At 38.6% G+C, this 22,753-nt stretch overlaps 2 protein-coding genes across 3 annotated transcripts; one reads left to right on the forward strand and one right to left on the reverse strand.

Annotated features, from left to right (window-relative positions):
* Positions 1 to 140: 140 nt before the first annotated feature.
* On the reverse strand, positions 141 to 15,777 carry LOC111336311 (meprin A subunit beta). Of its 2 annotated transcripts, XM_088742298.1 has the most exons (10): positions 15,316 to 15,774; positions 15,011 to 15,133; positions 14,114 to 14,231; positions 13,469 to 13,644; positions 5,256 to 5,477; positions 5,084 to 5,128; positions 3,568 to 3,714; positions 2,297 to 2,559; positions 1,668 to 1,755; positions 141 to 881 (listed from the first exon to the last, which is right to left on the reverse strand). In XM_088742298.1, exons 1-10 carry the CDS (start codon positions 15,410 to 15,412, stop codon positions 877 to 879), a joined length of 1,284 nt encoding a protein of 427 aa, XP_088598424.1. In that variant the 5' UTR covers positions 15,413 to 15,774; the 3' UTR covers positions 141 to 876. The 2 variants fall into 2 exon arrangements, with proteins under 2 accessions (XP_088598424.1, XP_088598423.1); XM_088742297.1 differs by lacking the exon at positions 141 to 881 and having other exon boundaries at positions 1,660 to 1,755; positions 15,316 to 15,777.
* Positions 15,778 to 17,373: 1,596 nt separating this feature from the next.
* On the forward strand, positions 17,374 to 22,106 carry LOC111336312 (uncharacterized). The gene is made up of 2 exons (XM_022942383.2): positions 17,374 to 17,910; positions 21,428 to 22,106. The coding sequence occupies exons 1-2, from the start codon at positions 17,488 to 17,490 to the stop codon at positions 21,938 to 21,940; spliced, it is 936 nt and encodes a 311-aa protein (XP_022798118.2). The 5' UTR covers positions 17,374 to 17,487; the 3' UTR covers positions 21,941 to 22,106.
* Positions 22,107 to 22,753: the final 647 nt, after the last annotated feature.

Consider the following 22,753-nt stretch of genomic DNA (forward strand, 5'->3'; position numbering starts at 1 on the left):
AAAGGTCGTCGCAGGTACACGCCTTAAGTGCTTGAAAAAATATCCTACCAAACTATTATCAGTATTGTGTGAGGAGAAACATAGTCTTGGCGAGGCTTGTCTCTGAAGGCTTTGATGCAGCGGAAGTATGGTCAGAGACAGAAACAAACACGTGTACTTTAATACCCTTTGAGTAACTTTGTAACTTTGCTGAAAACAAGAAACATCTTCAAGGAACAATACATGTTAATTATTGTTATTTCAGTCAGGTAGAATGGGGCAAACAATAATTAACAACATCACGGATAGGTTTCTCCTGTCAGACAAAATAATATGAGTTCGCAAAAGGGAGAGTTTTGAGATTAGACCTGCTGAGAACGGTGGCTTTCCGTTGGTAATCTTCCCCGAGTTCTTCCCTACATTAATTTCTTACGGTAACAGATGCTTAAACCTAAGGTCGTGGTGTTTATGACTGATGTAACATAACCAAGATCACGAATAAGACTTGACGCCACTCATTGATTATGAAACTTCAAAGCCTTGATTTTATGGAATTAATAAACATACCCAACATTGTTTCGCGAAAAAAAGATTAATGTCGTTTTGTCAGTATTTGTTTTCTTTTCGTTTGCATGCTTTAGCTACATAGTTTTTTTTACCAGTGGTGTACGGTTGTAAGCTGCTTAACCTTCCTATTATGGACGAGAAATTCTTAGATTATCGAAATATCATAGGTTCTGACCCTTTTTTATCGATTTATTTGATCAACTGTGGACTAAACTATCCATTTAAAATGATCCTCCAGCTCTAAATTTGGGCCGTGCGTAACACTCACAGTTTTGAGTGTGGTACGAATAGATTCAAACGGGATGTGACCTGATTCCAATAGAAGACGCCTCATCCTAAGTAAAGAGAATGAAAAAGATACCTCGGCAACGCTGATTGTTACTTTACGTGACAAGCTGCACTGCCCATTAGTCCTACAATCAACTATCTCTTGCACATCTTCATGTTTTTTTTGTTTTTTGTTGTTAGCCCATTTTCGTAACCTCCAGGTTAGCTCAATGGATAGAGCGCTGGACTGTTGTGCGGGAGGTCGAGGGTTCGAGCCCCTGCCGGACCAACACACAGGGTCTTAAAATAATTAAGAATGTGCTACCTTTCTATAACATCAAGAAATGGTTAGATATTCTAAAGGCTGATAGTTTCGAAAGAAACTGTTTGGGGCTGCGTCGGTGGGAGTAACGAAATAATTTGGAAGCGTTAGCCCATTCGCTCCGACGAAGGGCTAACGCTCGAAATGTCAGCTTTTGTAATCATTACGGTGGCCAATTTACCATTTCAACTTTGTTGATATATCCAAATTATTAGGTTAGATATTCTAGTCTTCTCGGATAGGGACGAATAAATAGAGGTCCCGTCTCCTGCAAGGTTAGGGGCAGGAGACGTTAATTTCCCACCCACGAGATTACTGTGTGATGGATGTCCTCCCCTGGGGTGGGATGGGTGGTTAACAGGACCCCGTTGATACCAGTGTTTACTACACCGAAGGGGCTATCCTGTATAAATATAGATGTCTACTCTACTCTAATTCATCCCCCCGTACAACCATATTATTGTTATGATGACCATCTGATTGATCTGGGAAAGTTGTCTCAGCTACGTACGTTGATTTAGACTTCACTTACCAACACAAGTCTCTCCCTGATAGACGCTTATGTCATCAATGGCGACAAATCCATCCTGATCTGGACTTTTGATTCCTTCGATACAAATCTACAAGAAAAAAAGTAACTGAACGATGCCTGATACCGATATATTTTGTCACGAGTGAGGAACAAAGCAAACGGACTCCTGGGTCCTCTTGAGGAACTGAGATTGTATTTCTTTTTTCATTAGTTCTTTATTCTGAGACCGAGGACAAAATTTACCATCTTTACATAAAGACGCTTTCGGAATTGCCTTAAAAAGGATTATCTACTTAAGGTATTTTCTTTTTTGTATCAAAATTAGTAAGAACATTTTATCATTAAGGAGAAGAGGTTCATCGACGATTGTCGAGAAAATTTAGATGTTACCCTGCTCAAAGTCAATGCCACTTAACAAGAGCTTCCCTAAAAAGCCCGATTTGTAAATAATGAATGAATAAATGAATTCCTTATTTATATTGCGCCCTTTCTAAATAAGTATTTTCATCTGTTTGTAATTTTCGAAAAATTAAATGAAGAATCAGAGGGAACTTAAAGGAGCTTAAAGTAATTACGTGTTTTTTTAAACAGAGAAAAAGCGAAAAAAAAAAACAGAAAAGTATTTCAACCTTGATCAAGTTGCCCGAAATCGTTTTCTCCATTTTATTCCAATTGTCTCCTTGTGGGCCTGTCCTTTCCCAGATCAAAACATACGGGTTGTTCTCTTTTGACTCGGCCTCCTCTGTAAACACTCGTAGATGTCCACCGGATTTCATAAAATATCGGAAACTCAGACAGTTAAATCCTTTGAAGAATCCTGCACTGGCAAGAACGCCACTACTCATGTACTCAGCGGGTTTATGCAGCGGTTTTTCGAAGAATATGAAACTTCCTTGAAAGAAAATTTTGATTTTAAGTTAGAACTTATTTATAAAAGATCTGTACATGTCAAAAAACACAAAGCTGACAGTCACAGGAGAAAAGCTGTCGATTACAGATATCTCATCAAACGTTTCGTTGTGTAGTATCGCTGGGTATTTTTACGAGTTGTGCAGTATTTTGACGAGCCCGTAAGATGTTATTATGAGGGCGTTATTTGTACTCTACGAAACACAGTTGGATAATAATTCTAGTTATTCATAACCGATCACGTACTTTCTTCACAGTCCCAGATAAAACCGCATCAACACTGTAATCAACTAATAATAATAATAATAATAACGAATATCTATACAGGATAGCCCTTCAGTGCAGGAGCACTGTTATCAATGGGGTCCTGTCTAAATAACATAATATAAGGATAACAACTAGAATAAGATAAGAATGACTACGCACCTAGCTAAATGCCCTATGCAAAAAATTGATCTAAAGACTCCCTCAGTGGTATCCTACTGCTAATTTTCTTGATTTTTAAAGATAAAAAATTAAAAGCTGAGGCTCCTAAAAAAATAAAAACTTTTCCGAGCAAAGTCAAGTCTCACGGTGGTCCCTCTGTTCCTCGTATTAAAATCGTGGGTTAACAATTTAAAATATTCTTTGAAAGGACTACAAACATTGCCTTTTGAAGCTTAGGTGAGGTAATCAGTATACTCTTTTAAGACCAAACCCACTCAAGGATGCTTTTTCTTTATCACCAAAAGATACTCATATTTTCAAAAATCACGGATTCACTGGCGACCCGCACACGTGGAGGCTAATGCTTAAGTACAATAAGTAAGTGGCTGATACTAATTCAAATGTACAATAGAACCAAACATGCTCCTTTCAACCAAAAGAGAAACTTACAATCAAATACAGTACTATCAACGACACACCAATTCCACTAACCAATGGCTTTTAATTTTTGCCGGATAAGACGATACAAACACTAAAATCCAAGGTATTAGACAAATGGGCTTACCTGTAAATGACAGATTTAAGGGGTGTTGGAGATTTATTCCAGGACGATTTTTGACCACAGCTGTCCCTAACTTCCAGTCAAACTGATCTTGTTCTTCGTTGATCCAGTTTTCCCAATTACAAAATCCCCGCTCAAAGTCACAATATCCTATATATAAATTTATAGAAATAGGTGTTCAGAGAAACTTTGAAATAGACTCAGTTGCTGGGTATTACCAAGCCACGTAACATGCGTTTCTATGAGTGGTCTTATGAAGGTGACAAAGCAGCAAACAAGCGATTGGGGGAAATCCTCTACATTTTCTCTTCCCATTCCTCTCGCGAATTCATCGATCATTTTTGTCTTTGCCTCCCAGAATGTCTATAAAGCATCTAGCTAAGAGGGCTAACGTTTAGCAAGAGGCAGGGGAAATAGACTGCTCACGCCATCGTGCGAAGATCGGTAAAATTGAAGAACAGCTCCCCAAAATATCTGTCGGCCAACTGTCGGCCGACTGTTCCGTTCACCGACAGTTGGCCGACATAATGAAAGCAAATTCAGAAACGAGTAAATAGACTGTCATCTTGGTAAGTTTGAACTTTCACAATTACCTCAAAATGAATTTTGACGAACACCACGCGATAGAGGTAAATTTCGAGTGCGAGGCATCATTGGCCATATTGATATTCATTTATGTGAACTTGATGTGTAGTGTCTGACTGACACATTTCGTTCCGCTGAAATTGGAAGAGTTTCGTTACTTAGATTTAGCGAGTAAATTTTTTCAAAGACTCACAAAATTGCACGAGCCCTTGTTTTCGTTGTGTTTTCTGTGTTTCGTTCGCCGACAGTCGGCTGACAGATATTGTGGGGAGCTGTTCTTCAATTTTACCCAAAAATCTATGGAGTCTCTAACTCGGCGGCTGGTTTATGGGGGGGGGGGGGGGGGGGAAGGGGTTGATTGACTATGTTGATTGATTATGTCTTAGGAGCAAAGTGACCCATGGAAGCCGGAGCTTGTTCCCAGCGCCGATCAGGAGTAATCAAAAACTTTTTGGTAAAAGAACCTCTTTATCGCTACTCGCCGGGCAAATTTCCCCTTGAGATGTTTTTTATCTAGGGAGTTGACGTTGATTGAAGCAAATGCATATGTCATGATTTTTACAACTAATTTTGGGGCCAGCGGTCCGTTGACGTGGTGTGGTTCAGTCCCTTCCTGTCAACATATATATTATAGTGTTCGCGCGTGAAGCTTCCTTATGTTACGTAGTTTGGTGTTGTATGTCTTTAAGCAGCGTCTCGCGTTCTTTCAAGATCCAAACCGTCAGCTGTGTTTTACATTTTCATTTCGCTGCGTTTATGTCGCTTATTGTTTTGTTTATGTCATTTATTTTCGGTAGTTAGATTTAGTGTAATTTAATTTTGTTATAGAAACCACTGGTCGAGAAAAAAACGTATATGGTTCGGATAGCCATTGAGTCATGATGTTACTGGTGCGTACATTACAATGATTGTTTCTCTGAAACCCCTTTCTAACCTGACACTATCTTGATAATTTTCTTTTGGGGCGCTGGCATTGATTCTGTAGAGAAAGGTTAAAAGAAAAAGCAAAACAAAAGTCAAAACAAAGTCAAAAAAGAAAAGCAACTTTCAGACATTTTTCAAGAAACTCTACCGCCTAATCTTTAATTTTTCATATGTATACTCACTAATGTAATTCGTACAGTTGTAGAACCTGTTGATTTTCCTTAAATCGAGACCTGAGAAACCTTTTCTTTGGCCCATCTGCTTTCCGCCAGGCATTAGCTTGACAATGATTGGTTTCTTGGGATCGAGGCTGAAGAAGTTGAACCCATAGTGCATTATAGATCCGTAGTCGTACGGCTCTCCATTGACGAAACCGTTCAATATCCGGTACTCAATTCTGGCCTCTAAAGGCAAATCATATCAGGACATGGCAAGTCTTTGTTATTATCTGATGGAATGTTACTTTTAGACAACTGCACATTGTTGTCACGGATATCTCCTGAAGTTAGCCTAACCCCCCCTTCGTTAGGGGTATGATTTAGAACAGACTTATTTTCAATTCAACGCACCCGAACAGAATTCAAGTACAAATGAAGTCATTATCATTTGGCCACAATTGTGGTAGCATCAATCACTCTATGGATAAACGCTTAAGTTGTCAAGGAGAAGGATTTCTTGCATCAAAATAAGAGAAACTATATCCTGTTAAATCCAATAAGTTCTTACTAATTTCATGGATGGCGTTGACGGTGCGCTCTTACTGGCCACTTAAAATCCTAGTATCCTTTGCTATTCGCCTCAAAGCAACTCGTGATGGATTTGTGCCCGAAAATTTCTGTAATCGTTGCAGGAATAAATGAGTGAAATCATCTTTTTGTGCTGAGCAGCACACCGTACCCTTCTTTCTCAAATCGAATTGTCTTCCCCAACCTAGCCTATTTTTCAGAGATTGTAGTTATTTATTGTATGATCTCCGGCAACAGAGAGACAGCACCAGTTAGTATACTCAATCAGTTTGTTAAAACAAGTCAGATTCATAACTACAGAACAAGATCAGTCTCTAGTGACTCGTATTTTGTCAAATTCTCTAGTAAAGGTACAATGTATGCTTCTTTCTCGAGAATTGGTGCCCAAATTTGGAATTCTATCCCCTATTTGATTAAACAACTCAAACGTTCGTCTTTTCGTAAAAAGATAAAGGAGTTACTACTAAATTTTTAACGGTCAGAAGATGATTATGTCGAAGTCTCCCGTCTTATTAAGTTATTTTATACTTAAGGTTAGCCTCTTTTTGTAAAATTAATATACTTGCTCTGTTTTACGCTTATTCTATTTACTGCATAATAGTGTTTTCATTATTAATTATCAAGTTATTTTTAATTATTTATGTGGGAAATGTATTGATAGTTTTATGTAAGTCGTGTCTCTTTTCTAAAATTAAAAATGTGTGTCTTTATGTGTATATTTTTGATAGGTTTGTTTGATGTTTGGCATATAACTCATAATGTATTCCTGGCTATTTATTCACTAGCTTTGATTGTATAATTTAACAATAACTGTTGTAGTAATTCTGTCGAAACATTTTAAGCTAAATTGGTTTCCTGGCCATTTATTAGCTAGCTTTGACTGTATAATTTAACAATAACTGTTGTGGTAATTCTGTTTAAACATTTTAAGCTAGGTTGGTTTCCTGGCTATTTATTCACTAGCTTTGATTGTATAATTTAACAATAACTGTTGCGGTAATTCTGTCTCATTTAGATAAATTGGTTTGAAATCTGGATATTTTAGACTATGATGACTTATGAGCATACTGAAAGTAACCAAAATGGCTATTGTGTTTATTGCAAGGGATTCTGTAAATATTTTCAAGGTTTATGGAGAGACTGTTGCTAACTTTGATTTTATCACTTCAAACAATTAAAATTACTTAAAGTCGCCTTAAGTTGCCTTAAGTCGCCTAAAGTCGCAATGTTTTTTCTGCTAATTTTGCTTAAGTCGCCTTATATCGCCTTAAATCGCCCAAAGTCGCCCAAAGTTACGGCGACTTAAGACCCAAGAGTAGTCCTTGTAGTTGTAAACTGTCCTTAGATCTCCCCACCTCGATTAGTTCATAAGCTATTTGCGGGGAGAAACCAATGTACTTAGCTACTTAGCTATATTATCTCACTGGTTTTGTGTACTAAAAACAACTATTTACCACTGTGTCGGTGACTAGCGGTAAATATTAATCTTCGCGGCTCGATAACGATGATCAACCACTAAATGTTACCGTGATGTCATAATCTTTATCGATCGTATTACAGTATATGAAACGTGATTAGTAATCAATTAGTACATTAAGTGAACGCACGTGTTGGGATATTCTCTAGAGAAATAGAGCCGCAAATGTTGGTACGTAAATTAGTTTTGTATCGTTTCTCTTTTCAATATCCTGTTACGTTTTAAGTACACGGAATTAGTACACGGAGTTAGCGTTTTGTGATCTTTTTTCAGTGGCTTATACTATTTTGCGAAACGAAACGAAACGAAACGAAATTGTACTATTTTGCGAAACGAAACGAAACGAAATTTTGCGAAATGGCGTTTTTTCGCCTTTATTTAGCACATATGTCCTCTTCGTCCGAAACAAAATGTTTACACCAATAAAATGATCAATCTTTCTAAGAGCCTGCTCACCTCTCATTTTATTGACCATAGTAAAATTCATTTCGCAAAGTAGTAATTTTGACAGAATTACTATTTTGCGAAATGGCGTTTTTTCACCTTTATTCAGCAAATATGTCCTCTTCGTTCGAAACAAAATGTTTCCACCAATAAAATGATCAATGTTTCTAAGAGCCTGGTCACCTCTCATTATATTGACCATAACAGAACTCGTTTCGCAAAGTAGTAATTTTGATAGAATTACTATTTTGCGAAATGGCGTTTTTTCGCCTTTATTTCGCAAATATGTCCTCTTCGTCCGAAACAAAATGTTTCCACTAATAAAATGATCAATCTTTCTAAGAGCCTGGTCACCTCTCATTTTATTGACCATAACAGAACTCGTTTCGCAAAGTAGTAATTTTGACAGAATTACTATTTTGCGAAATGGCGTTTTTTCGCTTTTATTCAGCAAATATGTCCTCCTCGTCCGAAACAAAATGTTTCTACTAATAAAATGATCAGTATTTCTAAGAGCCTTGTCACCTCTCATTTTATTGACCAAAATAGTACTCGTTTCGCAAAGTAGTATATTTGACAGATTTACTATTTTGCGAAATGGCGTTTTTTCGCCTTTATTTAGCAAATATGTCCTCTTCGTCCGAAACAAAATATGTCTACTAATAAAATGATCAATCTTTCTAAGAGCCTGGTCACCTCTTAATTTATTGACCATAATAGAAACTCGTTTCGCAAAGTAGTAATTTTAACAGAATTACTATTTTGCGAAATGGCGTTTTTTTCACCTTTATTTGTATGTATGTATGTATGTATGTATGTATGTATGTATGTATGTAAATCTTTATTTAAACACGGAAAATCATCAGTTACATAATAAAAACTAAGATTAATCAACTGCTTTACATGATTGCCGTGTGGGAATCCTATATATCGACTACGTTAAGATTTCGCCTAAAATGGTTAATGGATGAAGCATTCTTTAAGTTTTTGGGCAATTTATTCCATATCATGGCCCCGCTGTAAGAGAAGCTTCGTTTCAAATAATTGGTGTTTGGTTTGGACACGGCCAGCCTTCCCTCAGAGTTTCTTGTGTCGTACACAGAGTGATGCTGAGAGAAAATACTTTGCAGATATTCGGGAGCAAGGTTGTTTATAATTTTATACATCATTATGGCTTTTTGTTTCTCTCGTCGAAGAGATAGCCTCTCCCAATCGAGGGTGGAGAAAAGGTGGTTTAAGCTCGTATCAAAGGGTAATTTAGTAATAATTCTGGCTGCTCGATTCTGTAATTTTTGGAGCTTATCGCTCAAGTAGCCACTTAAACAGTCCCAGACGGGGCTGCAGTAATCAAAATGGGGCATAATCAAAGCGTTATAAATTTGGATTGCAGTTTCTTTGGATATAAAGGGCCGTACACGCTTTAGGGCGCCTATAGCAGAAGAGACTTTCTTGCAAATCTCTTCAATGTGGCTACCCCAAGAGAGTTGGGCATCTGTAGTAAGACCCAAAGATTTGGTCTTGTCGACTCTCTTGATAATTTGGTCATCAATTCTGATTTCTAAGTCGTTACATTGGGCAGATAGTCTTTGTCTTGAACCAATAATCATTAACTCTGTTTTAGCAACATTTAGACTGAGCTTGTTAGCTTTCAGCCAACGGCTAAGGTTATTCAATTCAGGGGTTAGAGCTAGCTCAAGCTCTGTTAGTGTCTTAGCAGATATCGTAAGATTGGTGTCATCGGTAAACATTCTTGGTGCGGCGCCCCGCAGGGAGTTGGGAAGATCATTAATGTATATTAAAAATAGCAAAGGACCCAATATGCTACCTTGCGGCACGCCGCAACTGAGGGTACGGGCAGATGATAGTTTGCCACCGACACTACATCTCTGAGTTCGGCCACTCAAGTACGACGAGAACCACTTAATAGCTGCTAGATCGACACCCAAGTATGACATCTTGCACAAGATTATTTCATGATCAATAGTGTCGAATGCCTTAGTAAGGTCAATAAAGACAACGCCGTTTAAGAGACCATTGTGGATATTTACTGACCAAGAATTTGTTGCCTCAAGCAAAGCCGTAAGCGTACTATGTAGAGAACGGAACCCTGATTGGCAGCCCAATAGCAATTTGTTATCATCTAGATAACGAAAAAGTTGATTGTAAACAATTCTTTCAAAAACTTTGGAAATTATAGGGATTACAGATATTGGTCTATAGTTGTTAGGATCCGATTTAATACCCTTTTTGAAAAGAGGAGTCACTTTGGCCGTTTTCCAATCATTTGGATATATCCCCGTGAGGATAGACTTAGAGAAGATTGATGTGAGAGAGGGTGCGATGATATAATCAGCCATTTTCAATAATTTACTCGGAATCATATCAAGACCAGTGGCTTTCTTTTCGTCAATTTTTGACAAAATGTTAGACACAATATCAACGCTCGGAATTTGTAAAGAAAACGAATGAGTAGAGTGTTCTAAATAAGACTCAGGATCAATATCAACGACAGGAATATCTTGTGCTAATACTTGCGCAACGTTTGTAAAGTGATCATTAATAGTTTCCGAAATGTCTATAGGATTACTTACTATTTTTTCATTTACCTTAATCTCCAGAATATTCGTCGACTTACTACTGTTACGTGAAGTTAGCTCGTTGATCACGTGCCACGTTTTGCGCAAATTACCTTTATTGGCTTCCAGGTTTTCGGAAACATAGAGTTTCTTTGCAAGTTTAATTGCGTTGTTTGCCTGGTTTCTTGCACGCCTAAATTGATCCCATAAAGCAGGGTTATTGGAGGAAATTGCCTTCTTTTTAAGGAAATCTCGTTTTCGGATTTTAATCAGCAACTCTTTAGTAATCCAAGGAGATCGCTTTTTTCGAATTCTTTTCGATTTGCGTGGTGCATGTTTATCGACGCAGCAAAGGAACATTTTTTTCCATACACGCCACATTTCATTTGGATCAGAAAACAAATCGACATCGTCCCAAGGTAGTTGATTGAGTTCAATTAAGAAATTTTCTTTGTTAAAGTGTTTAAATTGTCGTGTTTCAATCACGCGTGGGCCAATACAGCAGTAGTGAGTCTTACGTGACAAAAAAACAAGAGAATGATCACTTATGCCAAGGTGAATAACACCAGAATTTGTAACCTTCTCTAGGGAGTTTGTTATGCATAAATCAATTAAAGTTTTTGAGGTCAGAGTGACACGTGTTGGTTCAGTGATTAATTGACTGAGACCATAAGTATCGAAAATGTTTTTCAGATAGGAAGAATTAACTGTAACTGCTTCAGGCAACAAATTGCAGTTGATATCACCGAGTAAATATAATTCCCTATTTTCCGCGTCAATTTTTGCAATGATATTCTCAAATTCGCTAAATAGATTAGGTGAAGAACTTGGGGGTCGATACCAAGTACCCACCAGAAATGGTATACTTCGTGGCTTTCTAATTTCAATAAATAGACACTCTAAATTATCGCTATTTAAATCATTACGTATTTGATAGTTTAGGTTAGTACGTATGTATGTACATATTCCACCTCCATTCCGTCCGTTAATTTTACGATCTTTTCTGACTATTTCAAAGCCAGGGCCCAGTTGTTCGAAGACCGATTAGCGCTAACCCAGGGTTAAAGTTTAATCCAGGTTTCTATATTTCTCTGTTGAAAAGCCGTTTTAAAATAATTTTACCAATTCTTCTTAGAGCATTCAATCAAAAAATTGTAAACAAATGGAATTAAAGTGAAATTAATTCTAAAGCTTTCAGATCTTCAATTAAATTTCACGGTAACCCTGGATTATCTTAACCCACCTTCGAACAACCCGGCCCAGGTATATAAACTTCGTTATCACGTACTGTAGGGTCTAATTTTGACTCGTTGATATGTAAAATGACAATTTTTGAAGTGGACATAAAAACTCTAAGTTCACCAATATGAGACAATAAGCTATTGATGTTAAGGGACGCAATGACTAAACCTCGACCAAAGATTGTTGGATAGTTGGACTTACCGCGGTCGGTACCTTTATGGACATCAGCCGAGTCGGATTCCCAGACGGCAATATCCTAGTTAGCAAATATGTCCTCTTTGCCCGAAACAAAATGAAAGACAACTACTTGTTTTTGTTCTCGATTGCTCTTTATTGGCTCGGAGTTTACTCTTTATTGTTGTTATAATTCTGTTTTCTATTCTGCTCTGTATTCCTTGTATTTTGTTCTGTTCTCATGGTTGCCGCAACTCGATTTTATAGCTGACCAACAAGCCACATGCGTGACTGGCAATTCCAGCCGAACTCAATTAACGCGCGATGTTTGGTCAAACTGCTGGGAAAATACGTTCTAAGGTGACCAGAGGTGACCAGGCTCTTAGAAATATTGATCATTTTATTAGTGGAAACATTTTGTTTCGGACGAAGAGGGCATATTTGCTAAATAAAGGCGAAAAAAGGCAATTTTGCAAAATTTCGTTTCGTTTCGTTTCGCAAAATAGTATAAGTCCTCTTCGTCCGAAACAAAATGTTTCCACTAATAAAATGATCAATATTTCTAAGAGCCTGGTCACCTCTGGTCACCTTAGAACGTATTTTCCTAGCAGTTTGACCAAACATCGTGCGTTAATTGAGTTCGGCTGGAATTGCCAGTCACGCATGTGGCTTGTTGGTCAGCTATAAAATCGAGTTGCGGCAACCATAAATAGAACAAAACAAAATACAAGGAATACAGAGCAGAATAGAAAACAGAATTATAACAACAATAAAGAGTAAACTCCGAGCCAATAAAGAGTAATCGAGAACAAAAACAAGTAGTTGTCTTTCATTTTGTTTCGGGCAAAGAGGACATATTTGCTAAATAAAGGTGAAAAAAACGCCATTTCGCAAAATAGTAATTCTGTCAAAATTACTACTTTGCGAAACGAGTTCTATTATGGTCAATAAATTGAGAGGTGACCAGGCTCTTAGAAAGATTGATCATTTTATTAGTGGAAACATTTTGTTTCGGACGAAGAGGACATATTTGCTAAATAAAAGCGAAAAAACGCCATTTCGCAAAATAGTAATTCTGTCAAAATTATTACTTTGCGAAACGAGTTCTGTTATCGTCAATAAAATGAGAGGTGACCAGGCTCTTAGAAACATTGATCATTTTATTGGTGGAAATATTTTGTTTCGGACGAAGAGGACATATTTGCTGAATAAAGGTGAAAAAACGCCATTTCGCAAAATAGTAATTCTGTCAAAATTACTACTTTGCGAAACGAATTCTACTGTGGTCAATAAAATGAGAGGTGAGCAGGCTCTTAGAAAATATTGATCATTTTATTAGTGAAAACATTTTGTTTCGGACGAAGAGGACATATTTGCTAAATAAAGGCGAAAAAACGCCATTTCGCAAAATTTCGTTTCGTTTCGTTTCGTTTCGCAAAATAGTACAATTTCGTTTCGTTTCGTTTCGTTTCGCAAAATAGTATAAGCCTTTTCAGTCGACCTTTTGCTTTACATGAACATAAGCGAATAAAATGAATAATTGTTTTAAAACTAATGAATCAAAAGATGCAGGTTCAATGGGTAAGAACTTATAAAACTCCCCTTGGCAAGGTTTGACTACTCTGTGGTGACGCAAATAAAGGGGTCGATCTATTGCAATCTCAGTACTTCGACAGGTTTTGCATTTAGGACCCACTCAGAGAAGACGATGGCTTCATTGAATCAAAGATGCTTACCTGGCTTGATATTTTCCATGTTGATCCTGATGAACTCGTTTCTGTCTGCTCGGCAATGTTCGTGCATCATGCCCAGTGCATGCAGCAGCTCGTGGATGACCACACCCTTTGCATGACAACCCTTTCCAAGAGACAAAGTCTGTTTACCGCCAGATCTCCCAGTAGCAGAGGAGCATCTATAGCATGGATAGATATTTTCAAAACACTCAAAGTAATGGCATATTTGGTTGGAAAAAATGGTGGTGAGATCGTATGCGTTATTATTACACGAGTCAGTTACACAGTCAGTTACACAGTTACACAGTCAGAGGGCCAATAACCAAAATCAACCAATCAAAATGCTCTATTGCCGGTAAATATTCTCTCAGTATTGGACCGGGCACTGTCCCGAATGGTCCCGAATGATACCGCACTTGTGCCCCTTTGAACTTCAGTCGTATAATAAAACTCCTGTTAACCAAGCTTGCTCGGGACCGTACTGTAAGAATATCGGCCCTCGGTCTTTTTTGTACGGACCTCGCTGCACTCGGTCCGTACTGTCAAGACCTCGGGCCGATATTCTCCCAGTACGGCCCTCGCACTTGGTTAATAAGATATATTTATTCAATTCTCTCGGAATTATGAATGGCGTTCCCTTTAACTCACCCTGATCCTCGATGAACCCAGACGTAATCTTTCTCATCGGCGTAAGGAGTGAATCTAAGACAAGTTTCTCTCTCAAACTCCTTGACGGCCTCCCTGAAGGCCTTCTTCCCTGATGTTCCTAAGGCAAAGCGAGATTCATTTCCCTTAATGGTATGGTCGAGCTTAGTATTATGTAGTTTATTATGGAGTTTACAGCTATTCGAGGAGAGCAGTGGATTGAGGCATTAAATTACGATTAACATACAAATCATACTAAGTGGAATTACAATTACAATACTAAGTAGAATTAATTATTATCATACAATACATCATAACAGCTAACAGGCTTACAGAACTGAGAATTAAGTAGGAAGAGTTACAATACCAATTTCAGAACTAAGTATTAAATAAGAATAATTACATTACTAATTTCAGATAATGAAACCAAGAAAACAATGCCATAGTTACAATACTGATTTACAGAACTATATATTAAGTAGGAATAATTACAATACTAATTTCAGATAATGAAATCAGGAAAACAGAGTTTACTGAGATAAAAAGTATCTCAGTATCGGAGTCTTCAAATAGTTTACAAATAAAAGTATTTTTCAGAAATTGTTAAAATTAATACAATGATGCACAAAGTTTGAAAAATGAATTGACGCGATGCATGGACGAAAACCGACTGTTTTCTTCTGAGACTCCCTCATTTGGTTTGTAACCTTCCAATCATACGTTTCTGGGGAGACTGATCAGCTTGGAATCGAGACGAAGGCAGAATTAAAGTTCTATATTACCTCACTTTCAATTGCCTTTTTTATAGTGTTACTCAGCATAGGCTCAATCTTTCTGAACAAACATCCTTTTTATTCTTATCAACCAATTTGATGCTTAGATACAATGTATGATCCTTACCTAATGATTTATCCAAGACGTAAGGGATTGTTTTCGAGTCCCACCAATAACGTTTAAAGGCGATGAAGTTTCGTTTAGACCTGTGCCTGACACTATTAATCTTTGGGTAATCATCAAGTCCATCTGAAAGCATTGTTTTTTGTTGGTAAACAGAGTCATGACTACACTTCACTATTAAACGTTAAATGCACATTCATTAAAGACAAAAGTTTAAACAGTTTCATTTAAACTAGAAGGGAACAAATTGCAAGGTTAGTTCGATTAACACACATATTTTGGAGTTCTGCAAAAGATAATTGTCATACCTTCTATTTGTCCTATAGCGTAAACAGCTGTGACTAGATACAATTTCACATGACATCCAAACAGGCAAAGAATTAAACTTGAATGATTAATTTTCATGTCCACTTTTTTATACTTTCTTTTTCACGCATGGCAGATTTTGCTCGAGACTATTTTAGATTTTACTTCCTTCCAATTATAATTAGTTATAAAGATCTGTTGCGTCACAAATACAGTTTCGCACTGATTCGATTCGTGAGACAACCGTAACGTGCCCTAATGAATTTACAAATTCTTGCGAACATCAAATAACAGGGAAAAAACTGGTACCAATAAGTAACCGTGACTAGATAATTCACAGCTTAAGCCTATGCGCCTAGAGGACCCCTAATAGACGTTTTATTTTGGCTTCCATGGGTATGCGCTTCAGCACTGCGTTTCGTTTCCAAAAAAGGACATGAAAATCACCCCGGAATTCTCGATATAAATTTCCAGAAAGCTCTATTATCAATTTCGTGTCATGTGGCTGAGAACATTCCGGTTTAGGTCTTTGAGTAATACTTTTCAGCAATTTAAATGACGGCCATCAAATGAATATTTGATTAGATGGAAGTAGAGAGTTATTAATTAACAGATGAGCGCTTGATAAGATTTTGAAGAGTAGCGAGGTTCATAATTGCATTTTACTCCCGGAATTTCCAACCCCATTAAGTTGTCCAGAACCTAAAACTAGGTCGAATATCTATCCTTGTCACCGAAAACAGCTTTGTATTCTTCAAAAGCGACAAGCATGGCGATATGAAATAAGAGAGACGAATTTTGACCTTCACCAGTAGAACTGATTATCGAGTGCGGCCATCTTTTCATACTGGGAGATGTCACTTAACGAGCCTATTTTCTGATTAATCCAGAAAATGACGCTGAAAATTAAAGAGAAAACATAGAAACTGAAATCGTATGAAGTAAAAATCTGCTCTAAACGTTGGAAGTATTTGAAAACAAAAAATCCTTCACGATGGCCTCATGCGAAAGGCTATGTCCATCGTTTGTCCATATTTGGGGCAGCGTACCTAACATCATACCCGAAATAGGACGATTTGTTTGTGTTTGCTCTCTGAATGCTTTCTTTTCCTGTCTTCCTCCTATGGAATGCGGCGAAAAAATCCACTAGTACAATTTTAGACACGTCACTCAGTAAACAATGGGGAATTTGTGTCCCAGTCATAGAAAATCAGCTTTAGATTATATCTATCAAACACAGTAACCGAGCGGATTAATATCGTGGATGCAATAAAAGTAAAGCGAAATATTTGAACAAAGAGAGCAGACGAAGCCCTCTTCAGACTGTCATGTGAAAGCTAGGATGTCATAAAAAAACATTCATTTCCCTTCAGTGGGATTCCAAGTAAAGACAGGCGAAACACTTTTCCGGAGGTGGTTAAATTTCCGACCGGAGGGGGTGGGGGGAAGCGAAGAAAAGAAGGCAGGAACTTTTATGAAGGGCCGGGTACGAAACATCTAATGCCTCCGCATCCTGATCTTCAGGCGTAAAGTGTTGGTTATAAGCTGCCAAAGCCAGTAAGAGACACTCATATGCAAAGACCGAAAACTCACCTTAATAATGCAAGAAATGCAAAGTAAATTGCTAGCAATGTAAAGCAAAGCAGACTACTCCTTCCCCACCCCCCTCCCTTCCCGGTTTTAGTTATTAACTAACTGCAGATATTCATTTGCATCATTCAGTGCATCTAAACAAAAAGTTCAAATTGTAAACGATATTCAGCAAAGCTCTAACTAACAGGTACAAATATTGCCAAGTCATTTTGAACGAAAATTTAGATTTCCAGCCTTCAACGCTAAGCCACAAGCTCACTCGGCAAAATACCAGAACTTTCGAACAAAATTTTTAAGATCATTGTCAAACGATACAGTGCTATTTAACAATAGGTTAATGGGTCACGACAAGCTTTTCATTTTTGTATTTCGTCCCCCTTAATTATCTTTTCCCGACCACTTAAGACTCACCCAGTAGCATTCTTGGAATATTTGCGTATTTTGACGAAATAATAAACCAGCCGAACATACGATCGTTTGACACAACATTCAAGGGGGGTACCACCTCAACATCTCTCCCGTTCTTCATTTGTATTGCGTTGCTACAGAAGTTTAGAGAGCTCATCAAGAATTTATTCAAAATGTCGAGCGACGTTTTGTTTAAGGTTCGCGAGAAAATGCAAAAGATAAAAGACAAAATTGAAGATGCTGAAAATAGGGAACACGAAGCTAGAGGGGAACTCAAAGAGATACTGGCAAAAGCGTATCAGAATGAATCCGACATAGACTCGATGAAAAATCGAAAAGAACTCCTTTCGAAAGAGCTGGATGAGAAGTTATCGCTACTGGAGGAGAGAAAAATGAAAAGTGGCCAGTTAGAGGAAAAGTACGAGAAGGAGAATGAAGTCGTCCGCGAGCTTGAGAACGTCGAGATCGGCGAAGATGAAAGAATGCACGAATTGGAGACGGATTTGACTGAGACGTGCCAAAAGGCCGAGCAACTGGAGCTACAAAACACGGAACTGAGGCAAAAACTTGGCCAGTTAGAGAACGAGATTCAAAAGGTATGAGCCATGTTTAACTATAAAAATGCAAAACTGCTGTCTAAGAGCATAGTTGTTTATCACTGTTGGATTAGGTTACCTAAGAACCTTACCATCCCGTCAGCTTAAAAAAAAGAAAAACATTTTCAAAATTGAATTCTTTCTGTATTTTAGTGCGAAAATTACCGCCGACTGATGAAAGATACAACAACGCGACGGAGTTGAATCTTCCAGTTTCTTATCGCAACGACCAATTGGTGAACTAATCAGTGATCTCGAAAGCTCATAAGTTATGTGGATAAGAATCTACGGTAATAGATACTCTGATACCTTCACATCCGAATGAAAATCTATCAAATGACTGATTTTTATCGCGGTAACGACTCTTCAATTTTTCTATTCTCTAGCGTTCGAAGAATTGAAAATCTATCAGGCACTATCTCTGGTAAAAAACGCTGAATTGCGCCGAGGACCGTGCTTCAAGGCGATCGAAAAGTAAACAAGCTTTAGCTCATGAGTCGAAATAAACAGAGCAATTGTTTTAGTGTCACCGAGGCGGAATAAATCGAGGGCGTTGATTACAAGAAACACACTGTACTTGTTACAACCATTTTGAAAACTTTTGTTTATACTCTTGAAATCAAGTACATCTACATTTGCTCGGTTCACTGTATGAAAAATAATTACATCCACGATCATGGCTGAAGGGTTTTAAGGTGAAGGGGGGGGGGGAGATATGGTAAACTTATTAGTAGAGTAATATTTTTGTAGACAATGACCTGTCAGATTTAAATCATAGCATTCTATTAGACTCTGCGGCATTGTTGTTTCAATGATATTGCATTTCGATCCACATAATGAACAGTTCAAACAGCTGGTAACCTTTACCCGACATTTAGACGTGAAAATTTTCTCTCTATCTACCTGCCCCCCCCCCCCCCTGTCCTCCTCCATCCATGAAACAACCTTCTCCCTCTTCTAAATTGATGTGATTGATTGGTGACATGACGTGACAATATTTGCGGAAATTGCTTTAAGCCGTAAGCCGAATAGCTCAGACAATATGGAATTGATCAAACCATCCGGATGATTACAACCACAACAATAGGGCCGCATTACCCTTTAAAACAGAAAACAAATATATCGAAATCAAGTCGAGGTCCCGAGAAAGACATCATGTCAGAAAAGCGTCATCATACTTCAGATAGAATTGCAGAATTATTTCTAAGGGGAAATCAGTGGTTTGATTTTGGTCGACTGCAAGGCTAAAATAGCAACTTTAATCATGACAGTAGAATAATCTCTTCAGGCAATTCCCAACGAGATCAGATTAAACCTCGCCTCTTATATCCTCTCACTAAATCGTAGAGGCAATGCCCGTTGGCTCATTTACAGATCTACCGAATGCCAAAGATCTAAATCGATAAAAAGATGATCCGAACTTTCCGTGCTAATACGAGCTGATTAGTGACTCAAGAAATTCCATGCAGCAGCAATAAAATGATCGAAATTCAAATGCTTTCAAGAACTTAACTCTGAGGCTAAATATGGCCAAATCCTCTGTCTGGAATGGCCTTGGAATGACCGTAAAATATATTATGATGGAAATGAATTGTTACATTTAAACCTCCTGGCCCCGGTTGTTCAGTAGAAGGATAGATAACGCTATTCACTGGTTAGATCGCTATCTGGCGGTGGATTAGCCTCCTACGCAAACGTTCTTTGGGCTCGTCATGCAATCTTCCTCCCCCACGAACGGGGGGGGGGGGGGGGAGAAAGATTGTGTGACGAGCCCAAAGAACGTCTGCGTAGGAGGCTAGTGGTGGATAGGATAGTACGTTTGGTTAACACTTCGCTGGATAGTGATTTATCCGTTGGATAGCGTTATCCGCTCTTTGAACAACTGGGCCCAGCTGGAAAAATAATTTTTTAAAGGAAATTATTGTGGACTCCAGCCAAGAGATGATTTTTACAAAGAGAAAATTTATTCCACGTTCACACTCAAACGAGTAAATTAAACGCATCCGATTACGTTGAAGATGATGATGAAAAAAATGATGGTTCAACTAAAAGGAAAATTACAATTATAATTTCAATAGATCTAAGGAAATTGACAAACGGATTGAAAACGGAAAAAGGACAAACGACTTGCAAGTATTTCCTCATGTTGACGTGAATGGGCAGAGTGAAATAACTGATGATTTAGAATGAAACTGACTTGTCGTAACAAAGCCAACACTGGTATATTATACATTGAAAAACGAGAACTTAGAAGTGTAATCAAACGAGCCACATGATGATCAAGGGTTAAATTTTGAATCAAATGTAACGCTCCTTAGCGCCTTTCTGCCTTTAAAAGCACACACAACCCACAATTCCTCTATTCGCTCCGACGAAGGGCTAACGCTCGAAACGTCAGCTTTTGTAATCGTTACGGTGGCCAATTTACCATTTCAACTTTGTTGATATATCCAAATTATTTCGTTACTCCCTCCGACGCAGCCCCAAACAGTTTCTTTAGAAACTATCAGCCTTTACAATTATTCAGTTATTAACCCTTAAACTCCTAGGAGTGACTGTTATCTACTTTTTCCCCACTCTACCACCCTTGAATGAAACATCACAGTCACGAGAATAGAGGAAATGATCGCTGGCTAACTAAAGAAGCTCTTGATTGTTAACTCAATTCTCCTTGTCAGCACCTCAAGAAATGTATGGTGAACAGTATGGAGAATATGCATACTGATGTGAGGGTGTCAAGGGTTAAAGAAGTCTAGATAAAAAAAAGTAATGCTGGCGATGGTTTTTTTCCGTGAAAGAGGCCGAGATGTAATAAATATACGCATTTCTCCATTAAGGATACATATATATACGCCTATAGCCCGAACACGGGTATGTCCACAGTTTAACTGCACCTATGATGACGACACTGCTTGGCGCATGGGCAGCGTCCCTTGGCGAGGTACTCTGTTGATCGACGACACAGCAAAGCTGAGATGATCGCAGAGGAGCTCGTTGCATAACACCCACCCATCCCACCCCAGGGGAGGACACCCATCACGCAGTAATCTCGTCCGTGGGAAATGAAGGTCTCCTACCCTTAACCCTGCAGGAGACGGGGACTACGGGTTATTCGTCCTTATCCGAGAAGACTAGAATATCTATCCATTTCTTGATATTATAGAAAGATAGAAATTTCTCCTCAGTTATTTTAAGACCCTGAGTATTGGTCAGGCCGGGGCTCAAACCCTCGACCTCCGCACAAAAGCTCTAACCAATCGAGCTAACCGGGAGGTTAGGACGAGAGCGTTCAATTGTCCCAAATGGTCGCGACTAGTCTGCCTGGATTTAATTCCAGGATTTCTTCTGTGTGTATGAATTTCTCTACCCTAGGTCTTGCCAATGTCTATCAGTAGACGTTAGTTCTAAATCTTGAGAGATCCAAAACAAAGATAGTAAAAAAACCCTTAATGCATCCGTCCAAGGACAGTGAAGTACATTAAATGCATTTGTTTCTATATTGTATTGGTGTTCACAGGCAAACGAACGCGAGTGTGCTGCTAAAGAAAAGATCCGTTCCCTGACTGACCGTGTCACCCAGGCTGGAGAAAATTTGCGAGATTTGGAGCTGAGAGATGAAGACGCGAGCGAGCGTGAGCAGTTTAACGAGGAGAAAGTGAGCTTCCTGAAGGAACAACTGAAAGAAATGTTGGCCGCAGCTGAGGACCACGAAAGGAAAATTCCACCACTAGAGCGAGTCATCGATCAGATGACAACAGAAATACGCGATTGGTGCGGGAAATGCGAGGGAGTAAGAAAAGAGATGTCAGATATGGAGATGCTGGTTGGAGGAGACTTAAGCGACGATGAGGATGACGACAACGCGGGGAGGAAAGCAGCCGTGCCAACGAAGAAAGAGAGACGTGAGTGTCAGGAGCACCATGATGAGGAACCGGAAGAGGATGACGATGAAAGAGCTAGACGCGAAGAGAGAAAGCGGTACGATGACGACGACGATGACGAGGAGGAGGAAGACGAAGAAGACGACTGATATGAACACTAGTACTTAATTTGAAAACTGGAAGTTGTAGGAAATCTTAGCTGTGAGAAACGTATTTGATTTGTCGACTTTGTCAATGCTTTGTAATCCAGAGAGCAAAAGGTCTCGTTATTACCTAAGGCGAGTAGCTATCCATATTAAATTTTCCCTAACCTATCGTGTGGCGCACATTTTGTGTTCATATTATTTTAATATTATAGCTAGACACGCCAGCCACTCCAGAATTTTTTCCGTTTGAGGGGAACAGCTATCTTAAAACGTATTCCCTGGGAAAGAATAAAAGTTTCTATTAAACTCAAATGCAAAGATGGCTAAAATTGCTATTTGTACCCCATGTCACAAGCAACAATTGGTAATCAATCATTTCACAGTTGTAGAAAGATTAGAGTCTATTTAATCACTTTCACCAGAGTATGGTGAGGGTCGCACAACAGAGCGAGGCTCCAAATTAAGTGCGCCCAATATCCAACCCATCCCACCCCAGGGGAGGACATCCATCACACAGTAATCTCGTGTGTGGGAAATTAACGTCTCCTACCCCAACCATGCAGGAGACGGGACCTCCATTTATTCGTCCCTATCCGAGAAGACTAGAATATCTAACCATTTCCTGATGTTATAGAAAGGCAGTAAATTCTTCTCAATTATTTTAAGACCCTGAGTGTTGGTCCGGCCGGGGCTCGAACTCTCGACCTCCCGCACAACAGTCCAGCGCTCTATCCATTGAGCTAACCGGGAGGCGGTTAGCTCAATGGATAGAGTCCCTCGAAATATTTCCTAAACCAGTCTTATCTTGGAAAGGGG

This window comes from Stylophora pistillata, chromosome 13 (genome assembly GCF_964205215.1).
Source record: "Stylophora pistillata chromosome 13, jaStyPist1.2, whole genome shotgun sequence".
Lineage (NCBI taxonomy): Eukaryota > Metazoa > Cnidaria > Anthozoa > Scleractinia > Pocilloporidae > Stylophora > Stylophora pistillata.